A 17,835-nucleotide genomic window follows, 5' to 3' on the forward strand; every position below is an offset into this window, starting at 1 on the left:
GGCAAGTACCTACTCGTGTGCTGTAGTGCGCCCGCCAGGGTACAAAGTATAAGCATCAATGGTCTGTTTCATGCTTTTTCATGGCGCCGCCTCATTCTACAGCTCTTGACCGCCCTTGCAGCTTTTGCAGCTCTTGCAGCCACCAAGTTCCGACATACAAGCATCATTCTGATCAAGTTTCCAAACTAATCTTGTAGCTAATGGTGCCTAATCATTCTCCAAAAATGTGCTAATGGAGGCAGCCGTCGTCACAAACAGAGGCAGTGCCCTCCTTCACGCCAGGCACGAGGAAGCATCACTCAGTCGTCTGGCTGTCATCGACGGGCTCACACGCCTCCAATCATTCACGCTCCGACATTGGCGCATCGAGCGCGGCCTAAAAAGTCCTACATGAATGACCAGCAGCACAGGAGTGGGTTTAGCGGCATCAAAAGTGGTCCCCCGATTTAAGGGTCCTGTTCTCGCAGTGGGTTTAAAAAGGCAAAAGCTGGGTTCTGGTTGCGCCTTGCCGGCACGCATGGGGTTACAATCCGAAGGCGCTAATGGCTTGCGGTGCATACTGGACATCCAAGGTGACCACCTACGAGTACGAAGCACGCAGCAGTAGACTTTGTTCCGTGCTAGAGCTCATCGCTAACGTCCCTCCTAGCCGAATGGCGGTTCTCCGTGGACGCCGCAGTGCATGTAGCGGTACTTGGATGGTGCTGGTATTGGAAAGACAGAGAGAGCAACTTGCTGCGAGTCCCGCACACGATGCATCAAGGCCAGACTACTGAGGCACCGATTCGGCTCTGACTCAACTGCTAGTAGCACATACTACTGTATAGACAAGTGCGTCGTACTTATGCCATCATGCGTGCTAAGGCACGAGATACTACTGCACTACTCCCTTACTCCCTTGTCCACAAGTGCGAGTGCGCAGAACGACTCATCGACAACGACTCGCCGCAATGCAGCACGCCATTCTCGATCAATGTTTGATAAAGCATTCGTTGGCATCTTCTAGGCACTTCCGGCTCCAAACTTACGAACGTTTCTAGCCTCGAATCTTGTTCCTAGTACCCCAAGCCAAAAGGCAGCTAAACGCAACAAGTACCGGACGGGCCATGGGCGGTAGCGCAATGATGCGAGTCTCTCTCGAATGCACGCCAGTCGATCCCTTCCTCCCGCCAGCCCCGGGCTCCATCTTTTTTTCCTGCCTGCTTGTTTGGCTCAGCGTGTTCCCTTTGGCCAGCGCTTCAGAGAGGCTGCGCGACCCCAGAACATGCCGCGATAAGGACCGTGGCGGGAATAAAGGGGGGCGTCGTGCGGCAAAGATACGGACGCTGTCAAGGGAAGATGCCGTGCTTGCATGCGCCCAAGCCGGTCTGGCGCCATCCTGTGCGCGAGTTTCATAGCCAGAGTCCAATGCCCTGTTTTTCTTACTCTTGCAGAGCATGCGGACGCCGTTATCGCTGCTGCTATCTATCTCTTATCTTCATCTGTACGGCGCATGCCTAGTAATGATAGCACCTGGTACAGATACAGATTGCTCCATATTACCGGTTGCGTGCAATCAGCAGCAGCCTGCATGTACGATGGTCCTCACGCTGCTCCGTGCCGCCTGTCCATGTACATGCAACGCCCTGCCTCTAGGCGCGGCCGACTCCATGCCGCCCATTCATATGCTGAAGCAGTATCACTATTCCGTGCTACCTAGTAGCGCTATTGTGCCAGCAATTGTCTGTCTACCTGGCCTGATCTGGCCCGGCCAGACCCTTATCGCGCAACTGCTGGCCGTCAATCACGACAATTAGCGCACTCATTGTTAAGAGACCAAAAGTGCTGCCAAACCGAGGGCCCGTGCGACACAGTTCCGGGGCGGCGCTCTCAGCCAAGCTCTGCTGCTGGTGGCGCACGGCTAGTTGAGACACTTACTCAGTATTCAGTACCAGCATGTTGCTATGAGCCAGCCGTGCCGAGCCTCAGTACAAGTAACATCATCATGATGTCTCTGCACTTCTCTCAGCACGCTCGAACACGACCCACGGCGTCCGCTTCAGGCTTGGTCGCCTCCTGCCACTGGAGTGTCCTGCAGGTACCAAGCCATGTGATATGGGGACCAATTACGCGTGCGTTCCGCGGGGAAGCCTGTTAGGGATATACTTGGGCTGTACTTCGTACATGACCTGTAGATTGCGTCGTACCAGTACGAGTACGCAGCACTCCTCGAGCAGCCGTTTGGGGTGGGGGGCCCGCCAGCTTAGCGCTGAGAGCCCTTGCGGTCACTCAGGTCACAGCGCTGGGGTTGGCCTGGGCTGGCTGGACGTTGCTCTGCCTGCTCGGGGCGGCCACTCATCTGGGTACAGGTACTCCTGCAAGATTGCGGCAACGCCCCCTTGCGCTGATGCCGCCGCGGGAGTCGCTGGGCAGTCCCAGGGCCAGAAGTACCCGGTACGCGCCCTCCCTCGCTCCCTACCAGCGACCTCCCAAGTCGCTCTACTACTGCATCACGAGTCCCTCAGGTAGGTCATCCATCAGTGACCTGCCGATGAGCGGTGCTGGTGCCCTCGTCTATCTCTCTTTTCTCAACGACGGCAGCGCCAGCCTTTTCCATCTCCTCGTCATCGCTCGCCTGTTCTTTTTTCCCTCCCTTTTCCTTATTCTTCTTTACCTTTCCTCCTCTTACGTCTTTATTATTTCTAATCTTACACTCCTAGTGATTCTTGCCGCTCTTCTAGCTCTTCTTCTCCTCTCTTCTCTGGCGCTATCATTTCTTAATCATCTGACCACCCCCGATCTGGGACCCTCGGATCGATCATCTCCTCCTGTCAAGCTCTGGTTTTGCCTCCCAGGCGGCCCAAACCCCGTCAAGCCCACCCTGAGGCCTTGTGGCGTCGGTACTTTGGCCGTGGTATCTCTGCTTTATCTCGGTCCTTGTACCCAATAGACACCCCGGCTGCGTCTCCATCTGCATCAACTGCGCTGCAGCCTCTTGAAAGCCTCCCACGCAAACGCCCCGCAAACCTAGATGACCATCCAGGTTGGTTTGGCGACCTCTGCCTGGCGCCGCTTTCGAGTCACAATCAAGAAGCGTCTCTTGCGTCTTCATCATCCGGGTCCCCAGGCCAGGCGACAGCTCAGCACGGCACGCATATTCTCCATCCAGGTGCATCGCAAGGTGCATCTGCATCTGCCTAGGTAGCCATACAGGTAGCCGGACCACAGCTTCCTGGACGTGTGCAAGCGCTGGGCGCATTTGACGAAGACGAGCTGCCAGTGCAAGTACGCCGTAGCACTGCTCGTTTCGTTTGTCTTAGAGTGTTAGTCACGCCCTCCCCCGATCCTTGTCACCCCCAGCTCGCCGCAGAGCTATCCCGTCCGATCCCCAATTCGACCACAGGATCCTGCACGCCGGCGCTCGTCTGACTCGGCTTGCGGCCTCTCTCCGACACTCCCCTGGCTTTCTTTTGTTTTGTTTCTACTTTCAACTTTCTTCTTTTTCTTTTTCTTTCCTTCTTTTCCATTTTCCTTTCTCACATCGCAACACGGCTCGCGGGACGACAAAACCACCCTTCGCTCTCCATCCACCCTCTCACTCTCACATACTGCTCCGTCACCTACGGCTTTGCTAACCTGCCATCATCGACCTCCAGTGACATCTTCTCTTCGATCTATCTGATACCTACCGCTTGCCTAAGAGCATCGGCTTTCCATTCTAGGCTCTCGACTACCACTACACCGACCTCCTATCCTTGTCACACAGATCTCCCTTCGCCCACTTCTCTTATAGCCCTGTCTCGTCGCGTCTCGGTCTCGCTTCCTACTCCTACTCCTTCCATCATCGCTGCTCGTCTGAAGCTACGCCCGTCTAGATCTACATGACAGCTTCGGTCGCTAGCATAGACCCTCGAATCTTGTAAGCCCACGGGCTGTGACCGACCTCGCTCTCTTCCTGTCATCGACAACGCTACACAGGAAGCCATGGCGAGCCGGCAAGATGGTTCCTCCCGGCGCTCGGGAGGACGCAATGTAGGCCAGTTTACCATCGACAAGGAGATTGGCAAAGGCAGCTTTGCCCAGGTCTACATGGGCTGGCATAAGGTACGATACTGCTTCCCGGCCGCGTTTCACCAAAAATCGTGTGCTTGCACCCATCATCATCATCAGCGACGCTCTGTTGTTTGCCAGCGTTCAATATTTGCTGCCTCCTTGAGCTCCGCTTGACATGACCCTTCTCTCGCCATTGATTTCCTCCATCTCTGTCCATCTCCCTGCTCCTTTGTTCCTCAATACGATGTGTATGCTAACCATGCTTGCCTTCAATCAGGAGACAAAAGCTGCCGTGGCCATCAAATCCGTCGAACTAGATCGACTAAACAAGAAACTGAAAGAAAATCTATATGGCGAAATCCAAATCCTCAAGACCCTTCGACACCCGCATATCGTTGCCCTTCATGACTGCCTCGAATCCGCTACACACATTAATCTTGTCATGGAATACTGCGAGCTCGGTGATCTTTCCCTCTTCATCAAGAAACGTGACAAGCTCATTACCCATCCCGCCACCCACGACATGGCTCGCAAGTACCCCAGCGCCCCTGATTCTGGTCTTCACGAAGTTGTCATCCGTCATTTCCTCAAGCAGCTGGCTAGTGCCCTGGAATTTCTACGAAGCAAAAACTACGTCCACCGAGATGTTAAGCCCCAGAATCTCCTTCTACTGCCGTCTCAAGCATTCAGGGAAAAGCGAAACCTCCCTATCATGGAGGCAAGCCAAGATTCCTTAATACCCATGTCTGGCATCGCTTCCCTACCGATGCTGAAGCTTGCTGATTTTGGATTCGCTCGCGTATTACCCTCAACATCTCTCGCCGACACCCTTTGCGGCTCACCCTTGTACATGGCCCCAGAGATCCTCCGTTACGAACGGTACGACGCCAAAGCTGACCTGTGGTCCGTTGGTACTGTCCTGTATGAAATGATTTCGGGGAAGCCCCCATTCCGCGCGAGAAACCACGTCGAACTGCTGAGGAAGATAGAAGCTGCCGAAGACGTCATCAAGTTCCCTAAAGAAGTGACCATTACATCTGAAATGAAATCCCTAGTAAGAGGTTTACTCAAGAGGAGCCCCGTGGAGCGAATGAGCTTTGAAAACTTCTTTGCCCACCCCATCGTCGTCAATGAAATACCCGGACTCGTCGAGGATGACATCCCAAAGCCCCCCAGGCGCGAGCCGAAGGCAATTTCCCACGGACAAGCCACGGCACCGTCACCACGCGTTGGATCCCTGCGAAACGGAGCGATCGAGGCCGGGTCTGCTCGATCATCGCGAGAGCAACTGCCTCGGTCATCACCGATAATAGAAAACACCAGCGAAGGCCGACATCGGCCACCGTCTGGCGAGATCCACAGACGGCCAACCTCACCTCGAGAGACCGGGGCAGGCCTGGGCATCCAGCGCCCACCCACAGCGCCCCATGCTGCATCGCTCCCAAACCATCCCAGGGTATCCAAAACCTCTCTACATAATACCTCGCCCCCTTCATCTTTCATCCAGGACATCCGCAAGGCTCGAGTACCGAGCGGCAAGGGTCTGTCGGACGAAGAGGAAAAGGCTGCGCAGGATGTCATGTTTGAGAGAGACTATGTGGTTGTGGAGAGAAGGCACGTCGAAGTAAACGCCCTTGCGGATGAGCTGGCCGCGAACGAAAAGCTCGCATCTCAAAGCCCTGGTTCTCTAAAATCAAGGCAGCTGGCTCGTCACTACTCACAACAGGGGGCGCCGAATTCTACTACCGGGGCCACTGCAGCTCCTGCATCGCGAACGCAGCTTGTAGCGCAGGGCCGAGCTGGCCAAGGCCGCCGCCCATCTTACGAGAAGGCCTTATCTGCGAGCCCCGGATCTGCTTCGAGTGCCATAACTAAGGCCATCCAAGATGCCAGCCTGCGTCTTTTCGGGGTCAGGATGCCCATTCGTCCCAAGGGACAATCTCCACCGATGTACCATCCCTTCCCGGCATATCCGACGCCGCCAACTTCGGCAGGACTGATCGGAGACGGGCGAAGCATCCACTCGGAGGACGAAGATGGCCGCTCTGCGCAGGCCATCGAAGATTTTGCCACCCGAAGTGACTGCGTTTACGGATTTGCCGAGGTCAAGTATAAGCAGCTTGTCCCTATGGCGCCATCCACAAACCATGGACTGGGTGGAATTGCAGCCGAGCAGATGTCAGCAGATGACGACGGACTGACTGCAGAAGCCATCGTAGCACTCTCAGAGGAAGCTCTGGTTCTCTATGTGAAATCGCTTTCTCTCTTGGCTCGGGCCATGGACATTGCCAGTATTTGGTGGTCGATGAAGAGTAAAGGAGACGTCACCAACGGTCTTTCAGCAGCAGTATCCCAGTCTATAGTCCAGCGCATCAACGCGGTAGTACAATGGGTGCGCCAACGCTTCAACGAAGTTCTCGAGAAGTCTGAGATTGTACGCCTCAAGCTCATCGAAGCTCAGAAACTGCTACCAGAGGACCACCCAAGCCACCCATCAAACCAAGGAGTGGATTCGATTATGTCTTCCACGGGATCCGGCATGAAGCAGGTGTATCTCACGCCAGGCATCACTGCTGAAAGGCTGATGTATGATCGGGCTCTCGAGATGAGCCGCGCTGCCGCTATTGACGAAGTAACAAATGAGAACTTGCCTGGTTGTGAGATTTCATACATAACTGCCATTCGCATGCTTGAGGCTGTGTTGGACAGTGGTGATGACTCCAACTTCTCCAAAAAGGTAGCATCTGGCAGCGACGTAATCAGAGAGAGCTGCAGCGATCTTGAGAGTGACGAGGAGGCTCATATCAAGAAAAGTAAGTTTACTCTAACCCTATCCTCGCTTTGGCGTTTCAAGCAATAACTAACCCTCATAAATAGTGATTTCTATGATCTCTGGCAGGCTTTCCGTCGTCCGCAAGAAGCAGCGGCTCATTGACGAAGCAAACGCCAAGGCACAAGCGCTAACCCGCCGACGTAGTGGTGATGTTACGCCTCGCAGCCCCCTCTCACAGGGGTCTGCATAAAATATCGGAGCGAAGAAAAAAATAAACTTCAAAAGCGAATGGCGCGAATCAACAGCTGTAGCACTTGGCAGATTATGATACACAAAAGGCAAAACACTACATAACACTGGAAGCCTCACGGCTGGACATCAAATTGGACAAAACCAGTATTATTCCTCACAGTTCAACTGGATCTCGTTTCGATTTATTCAATTGTTTTACTTCTTTTCCAATATTCCTTTTATTCTGGTGGCGTTTGAGGGTGCTTGACAGATACAAGCACCATGAGAGAATCCCCGCTCAGGTACTGGTAGCGGGCGTTTGGCTGATTATTTGGTATTCAAATTTTGAGGGTTTTCGTTATATTCATGGCCCAGGCGTTTCTTTATTTTATATTCTTTTCACGTCATTGGTTTTCTAGCGGAGCTAGAGCCTGATTGACCTTATTTACTGCAATCTTCTTGAGATTGATTACATTGCACTTCCTTCCAGCAGCCAAGACCGGCTATTTAAGCGCAAACGAACAAACGAGTGAGAAGCGACTGCAGACATATGATTGCACTTGTCTGGAGTGTCTTTGGAAAGGAACTTTTCTTTGCATCGCTCTTCTTTCTCAGCAGTCTGTTCTGTCTCTCCCTAATGCCATTTGCTGTTATTATCCTTCTTGGATTTGGGACATGGAGTTTCGGTTTTTTTTTTTTTACCTTTTCTTTTTCTTTATTTCTTGGGACACGGCATCGGTTTGCGGATTAGGGAAGGGCTATGGGAATGGCTCGTTTTCATGACCAAGAAAGTCATGGGTGGCGGTGGGATCGGATTATGGGCGAGGACTGGTTTTTGTGCGTGAAAGTGAATTTGTATGATTTTTAGATTGTTACGTTTCAGCGCGTAACCTAGTCCACGATACCAATACCATTGCTGCCGAATGTTTTTATTTAAAGAACAACACACATGCGTATGCGCTCTTTGTCTCCCGTTTGTGATGTGTTGTGTTTGAATGAAGCTTCAAGGATACTTGCAGAATTCGGCCCGTATTGCTTGTGTTGGGAACAAGTTCCTCAACTACTAGATTTCGAACAGGCACAAGCGTTTGAGTGTACTCTCGTTTTATTTGAACGCTGTGGCTGCGTTTGCAGCAATCCATTCGGGCATTTCTTATAAGTATGGGATCAATATGGCACAAATCATCCTCTATTCATACACAGATGGCATCGATACGACAAATACTATCTGCAGGAAGCCATCCCAGCCAACAATTGACTTAAAGCCTCCAAAACAGAAAAGTGAAGGAAGAGAGAAGCCATGAGAGAGAAGGCCAATCTTCTCTTGGCTGTCAGCCATGTCGCCGCACAACGACAGCAAGAAAGCAAACGCCAACAAGAAGAGCAACAAGAGCTGGAGTATAAACGACAAGCACAAGTCTTGCAGGCGCAAAATGAAGGAAAAGAGAAGGGAAAAGAAGAAGCTGAGGTCAAGGAACTAAAAGCCAAGACATTCAAAGAAGAATTGGAAGCCTGGAGATACATGCGTGACAAGAAGGCGCGGCTGAACTACTTTTCGAGAGCAGAAGTTGATGATGAAGTTATACGGATTGTAGAAGAAGTCGATCATGAGTTTGGGTTGGGGAAATGTCGAATGGAAGATGGGACGGAGGAACCTCACGAGGAGTGGCGAGCGAGGATGCTTGCCCTGAGAGAGAGGATTTACCGCCTCTGGAATGATAACGAGGACAGGATCAGAAGTGCCCTGCCGCGGTATGTGGAGGGCAGCGCTGTGAGAGACGCAATCGTGCCGCCCAAGTTTGTGGGAGAGAAGAGACAAAAGATATCTGGACTGGGAGCGTGTTTCCAATGTCACATGCAAGGAATGGAATGTTCTAGAGGAGTAATTACGGGAAGAGAATCAGGAAAGTCGCTGAAGAGTCAAGGGTGTGATAGATGTGAGAGGAAAGGCTATCGGTGTATTGTGGAATACGAGATAGATAGTGATGAAGAAGAAGGGGGGAAAGGGGAGAAGATTACGGGAAAGCAGAAGAATTATATCTGGGACTGGGTGGACGAATCATCTGATACAGAGCCAGTGGCAGAGACTTTGGAGATGTGGGAGCGCCGGCGGAGAGGGGACAAGCTGGAAGTGATTGGGAGCAGTATGCAATGGGTTGAAGCAGGAGGTTTTGCACTGCCAAGTCGTGAGAAAGCCCATTGAAAGATGAGATTTTGTTCTGCTTTGTTTGGCCATCGATAGTTTGGTCCAATGCATAGCCTATATTTCGCATTTACAACATAAAGCGTCTTTCTTAGCTGTATAATCAATCTTTCTCTTCAATTGCTTCTTATAAGCTATATGCGGTAGAGCCGCTTTGGGTGATTGCATCTTTAAAGCTCGTATCTAAGTTTCCTTGTTATCCATCAGACATAGTAGCACCAGGGTAACCTATAACCTCAAGGCAAGATGTAACAACAGGGGTTTCAAGCCTGCTCAAATCTACTCTCATTCGATTCATTCGATTGAAATGATACCCGACATCAGAAAACTGTTCCCATATAAATGGCCGAATCCTTCTTGATAGCCCACGTACCCAGCATTCGTCTTCGCTAGCTTATTGCTGGTTAACACCCCAAGATACTAATGTTTCTTGGACACAATGTCTTCATTTCTCACAGTAATCTGCATACCATCTGTCAAAAACTTGGCATCTAGCCGTTTCAGCTCTGCCAGTACTTCTTCTCGATGATTCTTGGGATTTATATCTGCCGGTTTCAAATGCCTGTCAAGATCGGTGAGGGGGAGCTGGAGTACATCACAGATTCGTAGTTGTCGAGCCGTCAAAATTCGAGCCTCTACTTTGCGATATGCCTTATTACTACTATTGTGTAGCGTCTTCAAGGTCTTTTCCATATTGTAAGCCTTCGGGTACCCCACTGCCGGTTTAGCTTTGGACAGTGGCGCTTCAGATTCTTGGGGTGGTGACGACAATTTTGTCGCCAGCTCTCGCTTACCCGACTCTATGTCTTTCTGGACGCCGCCAAAATACCCTGACGTCTCGATACAAGATGGGGAGCCCCACTGAGTCGAATTTTCGCCGCTATTGGCAGAGTTTTTGCCAGATATTGATGTAGGTGAAAAGGATTGAAGAGTAGCCAAATCCCATGGCATCGGTTTGAGCTGGGTGTTGTTGCTCAAATCTTCAAAAAATCGCTGGTCGAGCTGCTGGAAGAATTCAAAATGTTTCTGTGGAGTGCAAAACCAGTCATGGCATTCCGCTTCGGCAGCAGTGATTCTATTTATTGGCGTCAACTGAAGACAGGCTGAGACAAATCTCTGGCTATTAGAAGAAAGCTTTGGAGATGCCTCTTGGATCATTGTCTTCACTGCTTTCTCGAGAGATTGTTGATCTAGTCTTGTAAGATTTCCAAAGCTTTCGACATCATAGGTAAGTAACCGAAGTGTGACGAGACCAAGGGACCACACATCAACCGCGGTAGTTTGAGCTTCTATGGTTGAGAAAACCTCACTGGGATATATTAGCATATTTTCTCACAATTATGTATGGCATCTCAGACTTACGGAGCCTTGTATTCAAACGTGCCAATATCCGTTATCATCCTGCTTCGACGAGGAACAGCGCAAGCTCCAAAATCCGAGAGCATAATTCGATGGCAAGATATTCTTGGAGAATACGCCAGCAGAATATTTTCCGGTTTCAAATCCCGGTGAATAATGCCCTTCCTATGAAGATAGGCGAGTCCGCGCACTACTTGTCGTAGGATGATTCTACAATCAATCTCTTGAATAAATTCATGGCGGTTAATGAAGGAGATGAGATCACCGCCAGACGCGAGCTCAGTGAAAATATACCTGGGTTACTAAATCAGTTATAGCTCCATTTCGTCCAAATGGCCATCTGCCTACAAGGAGTGCGGTGAGATGATGGCATCAATGTAGGGTAAAATATTAGGCTGTCGACAAATTAGTATCATGGACGGACATCAATGTCTCGTTTGCAAGAGACTCACATGCTTCAGCTGTCGGAGGACATCTATTTCTTGGAGCTTCCTATAAAGCTCATCTTGAGGCATCTTTCCATCTTGTCTCCCTAGGTTGACTAATTTGCAAACAAGTTGTCGCTTAGTCTTCGACTCAAGTGCCAAGTAGACAGCTCCCTCTGCGCCGGTGCCAAGGCAGCGCGGAGTCATCAGATACTCATTTTCAAAAACCTAGGCTTATTAGATAAACTGAACATGGTGTAGAACAGTAAGGAGGACAAACTTGGCATTCGTCAGTTTGAATTGCCGTCAACGGACGAGGGGGAGGCTTTCGAGGCTGGTGAAAATAAAACTTCCAATGGGGTCGAATCTCGATAATATCGCCATCTTGTAAGAGATACCCTGAGGATATCTGGGGTCCGATGCCGATAATTTCTCCATTGACTAATGTTCCATTAACAGACTTGCGATCTCGCACATAGACGTGGTTGACTGAAGGTTCATAGACAATCACATAGATTTCACAGTGATTTCGTGATACGAGATTGCTCGAGTCAGTTTGAATAGAGAAAGTGCTGTGGCCATCGTTAGATATTCCACAAATGCAGCATTCTGCATATTGCAAGCTTACTTTGCATCAGGGTCTCGTCCTATCTTGAAGATTTCCTGCTCCTATATCGGAATGTCTTCGTCAAGCTGAGCAGTGATGCGATTGTCCACAAAGCGAAGGTGCGCAGCTGCCAATTCATAACCTTTATCACCACCATCATCTAAATCGTTTCCCGCGCCCGCCATGGTGAATGGGTGGTTGCGTCAAGCTTGTCGTATATAAAAGACGTCACAAAATATTGTAATCTCCAGTTTACGAGAAATTGGCCAGATCAAAAAGATTTGTATGAGTACATTGCAAAATCTATCAAGGTTCAACATTCCACCTTCCTCAGCTACTTCGCTACCCTAGAATTTGCAGCAAGAACAGCCGACTTACAACGCACCTGCCATCTCTGCTTGGTCCCGCTATGAAATAGTACACGGTGCTTATATGATGCACTACAGTATTTGCACTGTGGGAGCTCTGAGCTCCAACGCTTGGGTCTGGTGAGGGGTCGCCACGTGATGCCTGGGGGGTTTGTGCCCTACAGAAGCCTTGCTCAAAGTGCTTGAAATTCCCCCGCTCCCGCAAAGTTCCTTTCCCTTGTTACCTCATCCTAACAACGATTCTCATCAAAGAATAAGTAAGAAAGCCCTTTCCGCAGCCAATTTCATGGCATTTCGCAGCTAGAGAGTGCATTGCGATTGCTCCAATGCACTCCCATGATGCGAATTGATGTTTGCGCCGGCGTAAGAACCATGTTGCTAACAAGGATTTAGTCAAGATGAGAGCCAAATGGAGGAAGAAGCGCGTTCGTCGCCTTAAGCGCAAGAGAAGAAAGATGAGGGCTCGCTCGTAAGTGTCTTTGAATCAACTTTGACGAAAGAGTCGTGAGAGCTAACTGAGCACCCAGCAAATAAACGACTCGCTCTTCTACCTGACTTGACACATCTTTCACATACAACATGAGTTCACGATGAAACGACACCAGCCAAGCTGCTGCACCACACATGGATATTGCGACGATCGAATTGGAGTCTGCATGCCGGTGCGCCTCGCCAATTCAGCTCTGGTGGTCAAAGGACGAACGCGAAGGATGGGGCTTTGGGCAACTTCAGTCGGGTGAAAGCACCGTTTGATGGATCGCAGGCCATGAAGCAAAACTGCTACCATAGGCGCGCTTAAGATCGATCTTCGCTACTTGACAAAAACAAAAATGCAGATTTTACTTCATTTCCAATCTAATATTGAGCTCTTATGTGACGTTGTGAATTTTATCGTAATGCTAAGTTAGGAGCTTGTGAGAGCTATCAGTATCAAGCCCAAAGCTCGTGTGACCATGTAATTTTCGATCCAATTTGTGTGCGAGCTGATAACTTATTATCGATACGAGGCAAAGCTCTGGAGCTATGCTCGCATCCCTGCAACTTTATAACGTCACTCTGGATCAGTGGAGTGGGACTTTCGCCGCCTGCCTGGATAAACGCCGGCCAATTAATTTTGTCTCAAGTTGTGCAAGAAGAAGCAGAATCTGCAAAATGAAGATACATATATAAGTTACAATATGATAATAACTATACCGAATAGAGTGAGGATATTTGGCGTCGTTGCAGTACCTTGAATTGGGGAATTATATGCCGATCGTTTGTAGATTCCCTGCTTCGCACTAGTTGCTTCTCATAAACACGGTCAGATCTATGGCATAGTAAACGCACGGTTTCTGGACCAATAGATATTTGGCTTCAATATTTTAGATACAAGAAGGACTTCCGAAATCGTCTGATTGCGAGTTGAGAAAAGATTGTTGTTTTATTCTTAACAATAGCACACCCTTCAAGTTTGACATCGCGCGGTTTGGCGTAAGCATCTATGTCATGGATGGAGGGCTTCCAAGAGCAAAGTTATTACTATCATTGCCCATAGATCTATATCTCGAGGCCCAGATTTGTCGAAGCCGACAATCATTGTTTCTATGAGAAGGCTAATTTAGATGATCAAATTGCAGTTACAAAATGTGGTTAGAGCTTTATAACCTTGTACTCCTATTGCTCAATTCCAGTTTACCATTGGGGCCTGGTGGTTCATATGAGAAATAAACCGTATTTCAGTCTGCAACCCCTCATATCTTTAGTTACCATATGAATGAGAACTACTACTCTTCCCGAACTCTGAAGAAGTAACCCAGGACTTTGAAAATCGTCTTATATGATTATTTATTCCCAATGCTGCCTATAATCGCGAGTAATGCTGCGAGCACTGCTATCTGTCAGTTTCGCAACATACAATAAAATCTGTATTAATAGTGAGAACTTACAACTCCCGGCAGTCACAACATACGATGCAGTACCCCAAGCGGTCTGTATAGTTGTAAGGTCTGCCCAGGCGGCCGAGTTAAGCCAGAGGCCTATTGCTAAGCTTAATAGCACTGGAAAGAGTATCACGATTGAGATTCTAGTCACCGACCAGTCCAGTACAAACTCAATCGCATACGTTCCGTCAAGCACATCAAGTGAGCTGTTATTCAGCGTCTGGTGGATCCAGTTCGCCCAAGCCACTACAACATGTTCAGGGACATACCAGCTCTTATACATGCGCAGAAGAAGCTGTAAATCCGCGATCCCGCTATCATCAAGATTAATGCGTTCATGGGTTCCTTCTTCGATATTGCACTATATTAATTTAGAAAGATTCCAAAAGTTCGCCGCTGGAAAGTACATACTCTATACAGCCTTAAACTCTTCACTGTTCTTAAAGATAAGAGGGTGCTGCTCAGCCCGCGTAGCCGAAACACTGCACAGCGGAGTTCCCGGAAGAGCCTCTCTGGTTTGTTGACGAACGCAATCCGTTCTTGCGGGTTATTATCACCACGTTGGAATATGCCCAGGACAACATACACGGGCTGGATCGGGATTTTAGTCTCAAAGACCCAGTTGCGCTTGAGGTCAAATGTCCAGGTAGCGAAGCTAAAGCTAATTCCGATACCATCCTTCACCTGGATGATTTCTGTGTATGGCTCTAGCATCAGAGGATCCTGCCTTGGTAGCATGTTATTGCCCATGCCATCAATATTCAGTGTTTCTGTTGTCTCTACTGTCTCTACCACTCGTGTCTGCGGTTGTTTCTTGAGTAATTTTTGAAATGCAGGAGGATACGGAAATTTCATAATTCCACCTGCAGTGGTTGCCTCAATATCTTGATTGAGATGCTCTGCTGTCTTTTTTCTTGTGAACGACGAATGAGAAACTTGAGATCGGATACACGGATTCTTCTGTTCAAGGATATTTTCGTATGTCAGCGATCCCAGAGCAGGTATTCCCAGCTCTATTCCCAAGGTTCTTTTTGGGATTGGCCCAATAGGTGCTCGCTTTGATAATGAGACTTGTATGTTATTAGTGTCGTCGGCGGGCGATGCCATGATCAGATTTCACGCCAATCAGGCTGTATTTTCAGATTTACAAATGCCGGATTTCTGAATGCAAAGACTTAGTTACCAAGTTCAAGATTCCAGAATGGCGTTAAGGTCGCGTCGCCTCCATCATGATTGACGTCTTGACTGGCGGGGACTACTCCCATAGATAAGTGCAAAATACCCCAGACAACACATGGGTGTTAGGTAGCAGACATGCGTCAGAATAAGGCGATTAGGATTGATTGGATATGAAGGAGTTATGGCCCGTGAATCCTTGCAGTTGGTGTAACTGTTGGCCGACTCTGATATCATGAACATTCTGTGCATAAGCTCGGCAAGCCACTGCAGGTATAGTTAGTAGGAGTTATGGTAGTAGCATTAGACAAAATGAAGATTCATATTGGGTAGATATGCACGCACTTGGTGACGAATTAGAGAGATCCACGTAACCAGGTATGTACAACTTCACCATGCAGCTGATTCCAATGCGTTGGTGTGTTCACACACTAGCCAGCTATACAGCAAAAGGTAGGTATGGATCAGTTGATGCGCATTTCAGCCGCCAGCTTCGCTATTGCCCCGCTAATTAGTTCTTGTATATATGCCTATCCGCCATCCTAAGCACTTCATTGCACCTGATTGGCCGCAAGCAGGGATCTTTGTTCTCGAATACCACTACCTACCTATATACTTGTAGAGCTTGATCCTTTAGGTCTTTGGCAGATAAGCTACTACCTAGGTACTTATATATAGGTACCTGGGTTTGGTGCTAGGCCTATTAGTCTGCTCGCATCTCTGCACTTTTATAACGTCACTCTGGATTAGTGGGGTGGCATTCTCACCGCCCGCCCGGATAAATACCGGCGAACTTTTTCCTGCCGCCCGATAACCAAAATTTTTTGGAACATGAAGATCCCACCTCGCATCAACGCCAGACGGAAGAGAAATTGCAGGAATTCAGTGCAAAATGTCTGATCTTAGCCACAAGAAGAGGAAGAGGGATGGGGAGAAATCGGGGTCTTCGAAGAAAAAAGTCATCATTGACGCACCGAACCCAATTGCTACAGTCTCCTCTGTTCTTCGCCCAAAGTCATGTCCTCCTGTGATTGGTATGCAGTGCGCCGGTTGAATTGAGTCTTTGACGCATGTGCTAATGAGAATATAGCGAATACCCCAGGCATGGAAATGCCCTCGAATCTTACGTTCCACTCATATCTCCCTAAAAATGCGACCTCTTCAAAGTCAAAAAAGACCGCTATCGACAAGGGACTTCTACTTCACTCCGCAACACACCGAAATCTGGACTATACGGCAAGAGAAGAAGAGCGCGGCTCGAAACCACTTTTGAACCACTATATCGGAATTTACGATCCTAAATCTGGCAAATTACAAGTTGTTGAGGCCAAGAAGATGGTTGTGCGTGGTGCCGTCCGATCGAAGCAAGTGGAGACGGAACAAGAGAGCAAGAAGGTAAGCGTTTGCCTCTCTGAATTAAAACCGCCGTACGCGAGATATGAAAATAATTCTAACATATTCGCAGAGCATGCTGGATCAGAGAACGGACCTTGGTCAGACTTTCGGAACCAAGAAGGCCAAGAAGGCCATTCAAGACAAGGTATTGAACGCCATTGTTCCGCAAAGGAAGCCTGGCGATGTCAGCACCCCAGTCAAGTTGGATGATGCCTCCAAAGCCATTCTCAGCTCCATTGGCGCCGTCACATCAACAATGGCTTCGAGAGAAGAGCTGCAGGCAGCCGTCGACGAGGCCAAGCCAGTGCCAAAAGCAAACGTCGATGCCACCGAAGTCTACGACGTATACCCCCCCGAGGAACTCATCGGAGCAGACATCATCAACCTTGTTCCTATTCGAGAATGGCAGGAAAAGGCGAAACACGGCGAAAGCATTCAGTTCCAGTCTCGATATGTTGTCTCTCGTGTGCAAGCCATTGCCTCCAACGACTCTGCAGAGATGCGGTTGCGCGTGCTGCGATACCTCTCGATTGTCCTCCTGTTTTACCTCTACTCAAAGCCTGGCCGTCAAAAGGGCACCAGACAGCTGCCTCCCCGAGAAAAGCTCCGAGAGCTCCTGGCACCGGCACCCGAAGCCGTCGTTGAAAACATTCGGCGCAAATTCTCTGATGGCGGCCAGCTGAGGAAGTTCCACATTGACCTCCTGATTGCGCACTGCTGCGCATTGGCTTGCATTGTTGACAACTTCGAGGTGGACACACAGAATCTGAAAGATGACCTCAAGTTGGACCAGAGGGTGATGAACCAGTACTTCCACGAGATTGGAGCCAGGGTGAAGCCTGTCAAGGACAAGACTGAGGATCGCACTCTGCATATGGCGAAGCTCACGCTGCCCCTAGACCTTCCAAAGCAGCGACAAATCCGAGCACGCCGATAAAGGGCGAGAGTTCACATGAGAGAAGGGATAAAACGGCGGCAAGGTCTGAGGCTTATAAGTAGGAGGGATGTCAATTACATGAGCGGGCGCAGCTGGAGAGACGTGTATATACATTTCTGTCATTCAACTGCTCTAAATGCATGTCAACAGCATGTGGGCATAATCTTTTTTTTTTTTTTTTTCAAAGCATGTCATTGCACCTGGGGTATTATACCATACGTGGTAATACCCGGGTTTTCAGTTACATAGATCGTAGTGGGCAAAATAAAAGCAAAAAGCAGCTTATAGATTCTTAAAACTGTAAGCATTATTCTTGTAAATGTCGCCTAGGCCAATAGGCACTCAGCGGCATGTAGGCCGTAGCAGCCCCGCAAACTCGGCCCGTAGACCTCGGTATGTCTGGGGAA

The 17,835-nt window shown here is 49.2% G+C and overlaps 6 protein-coding genes across 6 annotated transcripts; 4 read left to right on the plus strand and 2 right to left on the minus strand.

Annotated features, from left to right (window-relative positions):
- Nucleotides 1-1,766: 1,766 nt before the first annotated feature.
- GGI43DRAFT_365921 (uncharacterized protein) lies at nt 1,767-4,094 on the plus strand. Its single transcript, XM_083202457.1, has 2 exons — nt 1,767-2,504; nt 3,636-4,094. Exons 1-2 carry the CDS (start codon nt 2,095-2,097, stop codon nt 3,862-3,864), a joined length of 639 nt encoding a protein of 212 aa, XP_083061411.1. The 5' UTR covers nt 1,767-2,094; the 3' UTR covers nt 3,865-4,094.
- A 1-nt stretch (nt 4,095) lies between these two features.
- On the plus strand, nt 4,096-7,696 carry GGI43DRAFT_365922 (serine/threonine protein kinase ATG1). The gene is made up of 3 exons (XM_083202458.1): nt 4,096-4,243; nt 4,310-6,845; nt 6,910-7,696. The coding sequence occupies exons 1-3, from the start codon at nt 4,208-4,210 to the stop codon at nt 7,053-7,055; spliced, it is 2,718 nt and encodes a 905-aa protein (XP_083061412.1). The 5' UTR covers nt 4,096-4,207; the 3' UTR covers nt 7,056-7,696.
- Nucleotides 7,697-8,062: 366 nt separating this feature from the next.
- Nucleotides 8,063-9,801, plus strand: GGI43DRAFT_366053 (uncharacterized protein). The gene has a single exon (XM_083202460.1). The coding sequence runs from the start codon at nt 8,337-8,339 to the stop codon at nt 9,237-9,239; it is 903 nt and encodes a 300-aa protein (XP_083061413.1). The 5' UTR covers nt 8,063-8,336; the 3' UTR covers nt 9,240-9,801.
- On the minus strand, nt 9,560-11,815 carry GGI43DRAFT_383326 (kinase-like domain-containing protein; the record flags this gene model as incomplete). Its single annotated transcript, XM_083203370.1, has 8 exons — nt 9,560-9,628; nt 9,696-10,548; nt 10,602-10,892; nt 10,947-10,993; nt 11,051-11,251; nt 11,304-11,595; nt 11,652-11,686; nt 11,741-11,815. The coding sequence occupies 8 exons, from the start codon at nt 11,813-11,815 to the stop codon at nt 9,560-9,562; spliced, it is 1,863 nt and encodes a 620-aa protein (XP_083061414.1).
- Nucleotides 11,816-13,432: 1,617 nt separating this feature from the next.
- Nucleotides 13,433-15,502, minus strand: GGI43DRAFT_366128 (uncharacterized protein). The gene is made up of 3 exons (XM_083202461.1): nt 14,332-15,502; nt 13,927-14,281; nt 13,433-13,868 (listed from the first exon to the last, which is right to left on the minus strand). The coding sequence occupies exons 1-3, from the start codon at nt 15,025-15,027 to the stop codon at nt 13,822-13,824; spliced, it is 1,098 nt and encodes a 365-aa protein (XP_083061415.1). The 5' UTR covers nt 15,028-15,502; the 3' UTR covers nt 13,433-13,821.
- A 327-nt stretch (nt 15,503-15,829) lies between these two features.
- GGI43DRAFT_403778 (DNA-directed RNA polymerase I subunit RPA49) lies at nt 15,830-17,809 on the plus strand. Its single transcript, XM_083205832.1, has 3 exons — nt 15,830-16,130; nt 16,187-16,491; nt 16,562-17,809. Exons 1-3 carry the CDS (start codon nt 15,989-15,991, stop codon nt 17,426-17,428), a joined length of 1,314 nt encoding a protein of 437 aa, XP_083061416.1. The 5' UTR covers nt 15,830-15,988; the 3' UTR covers nt 17,429-17,809.
- Nucleotides 17,810-17,835: the final 26 nt, after the last annotated feature.

Source organism: Trichoderma evansii (genome assembly GCF_050947405.1).
Source record: "Trichoderma evansii strain SZMC 28006 chromosome Unknown GGI43scaffold_8, whole genome shotgun sequence".
NCBI lineage: Eukaryota > Fungi > Ascomycota > Sordariomycetes > Hypocreales > Hypocreaceae > Trichoderma > Trichoderma evansii.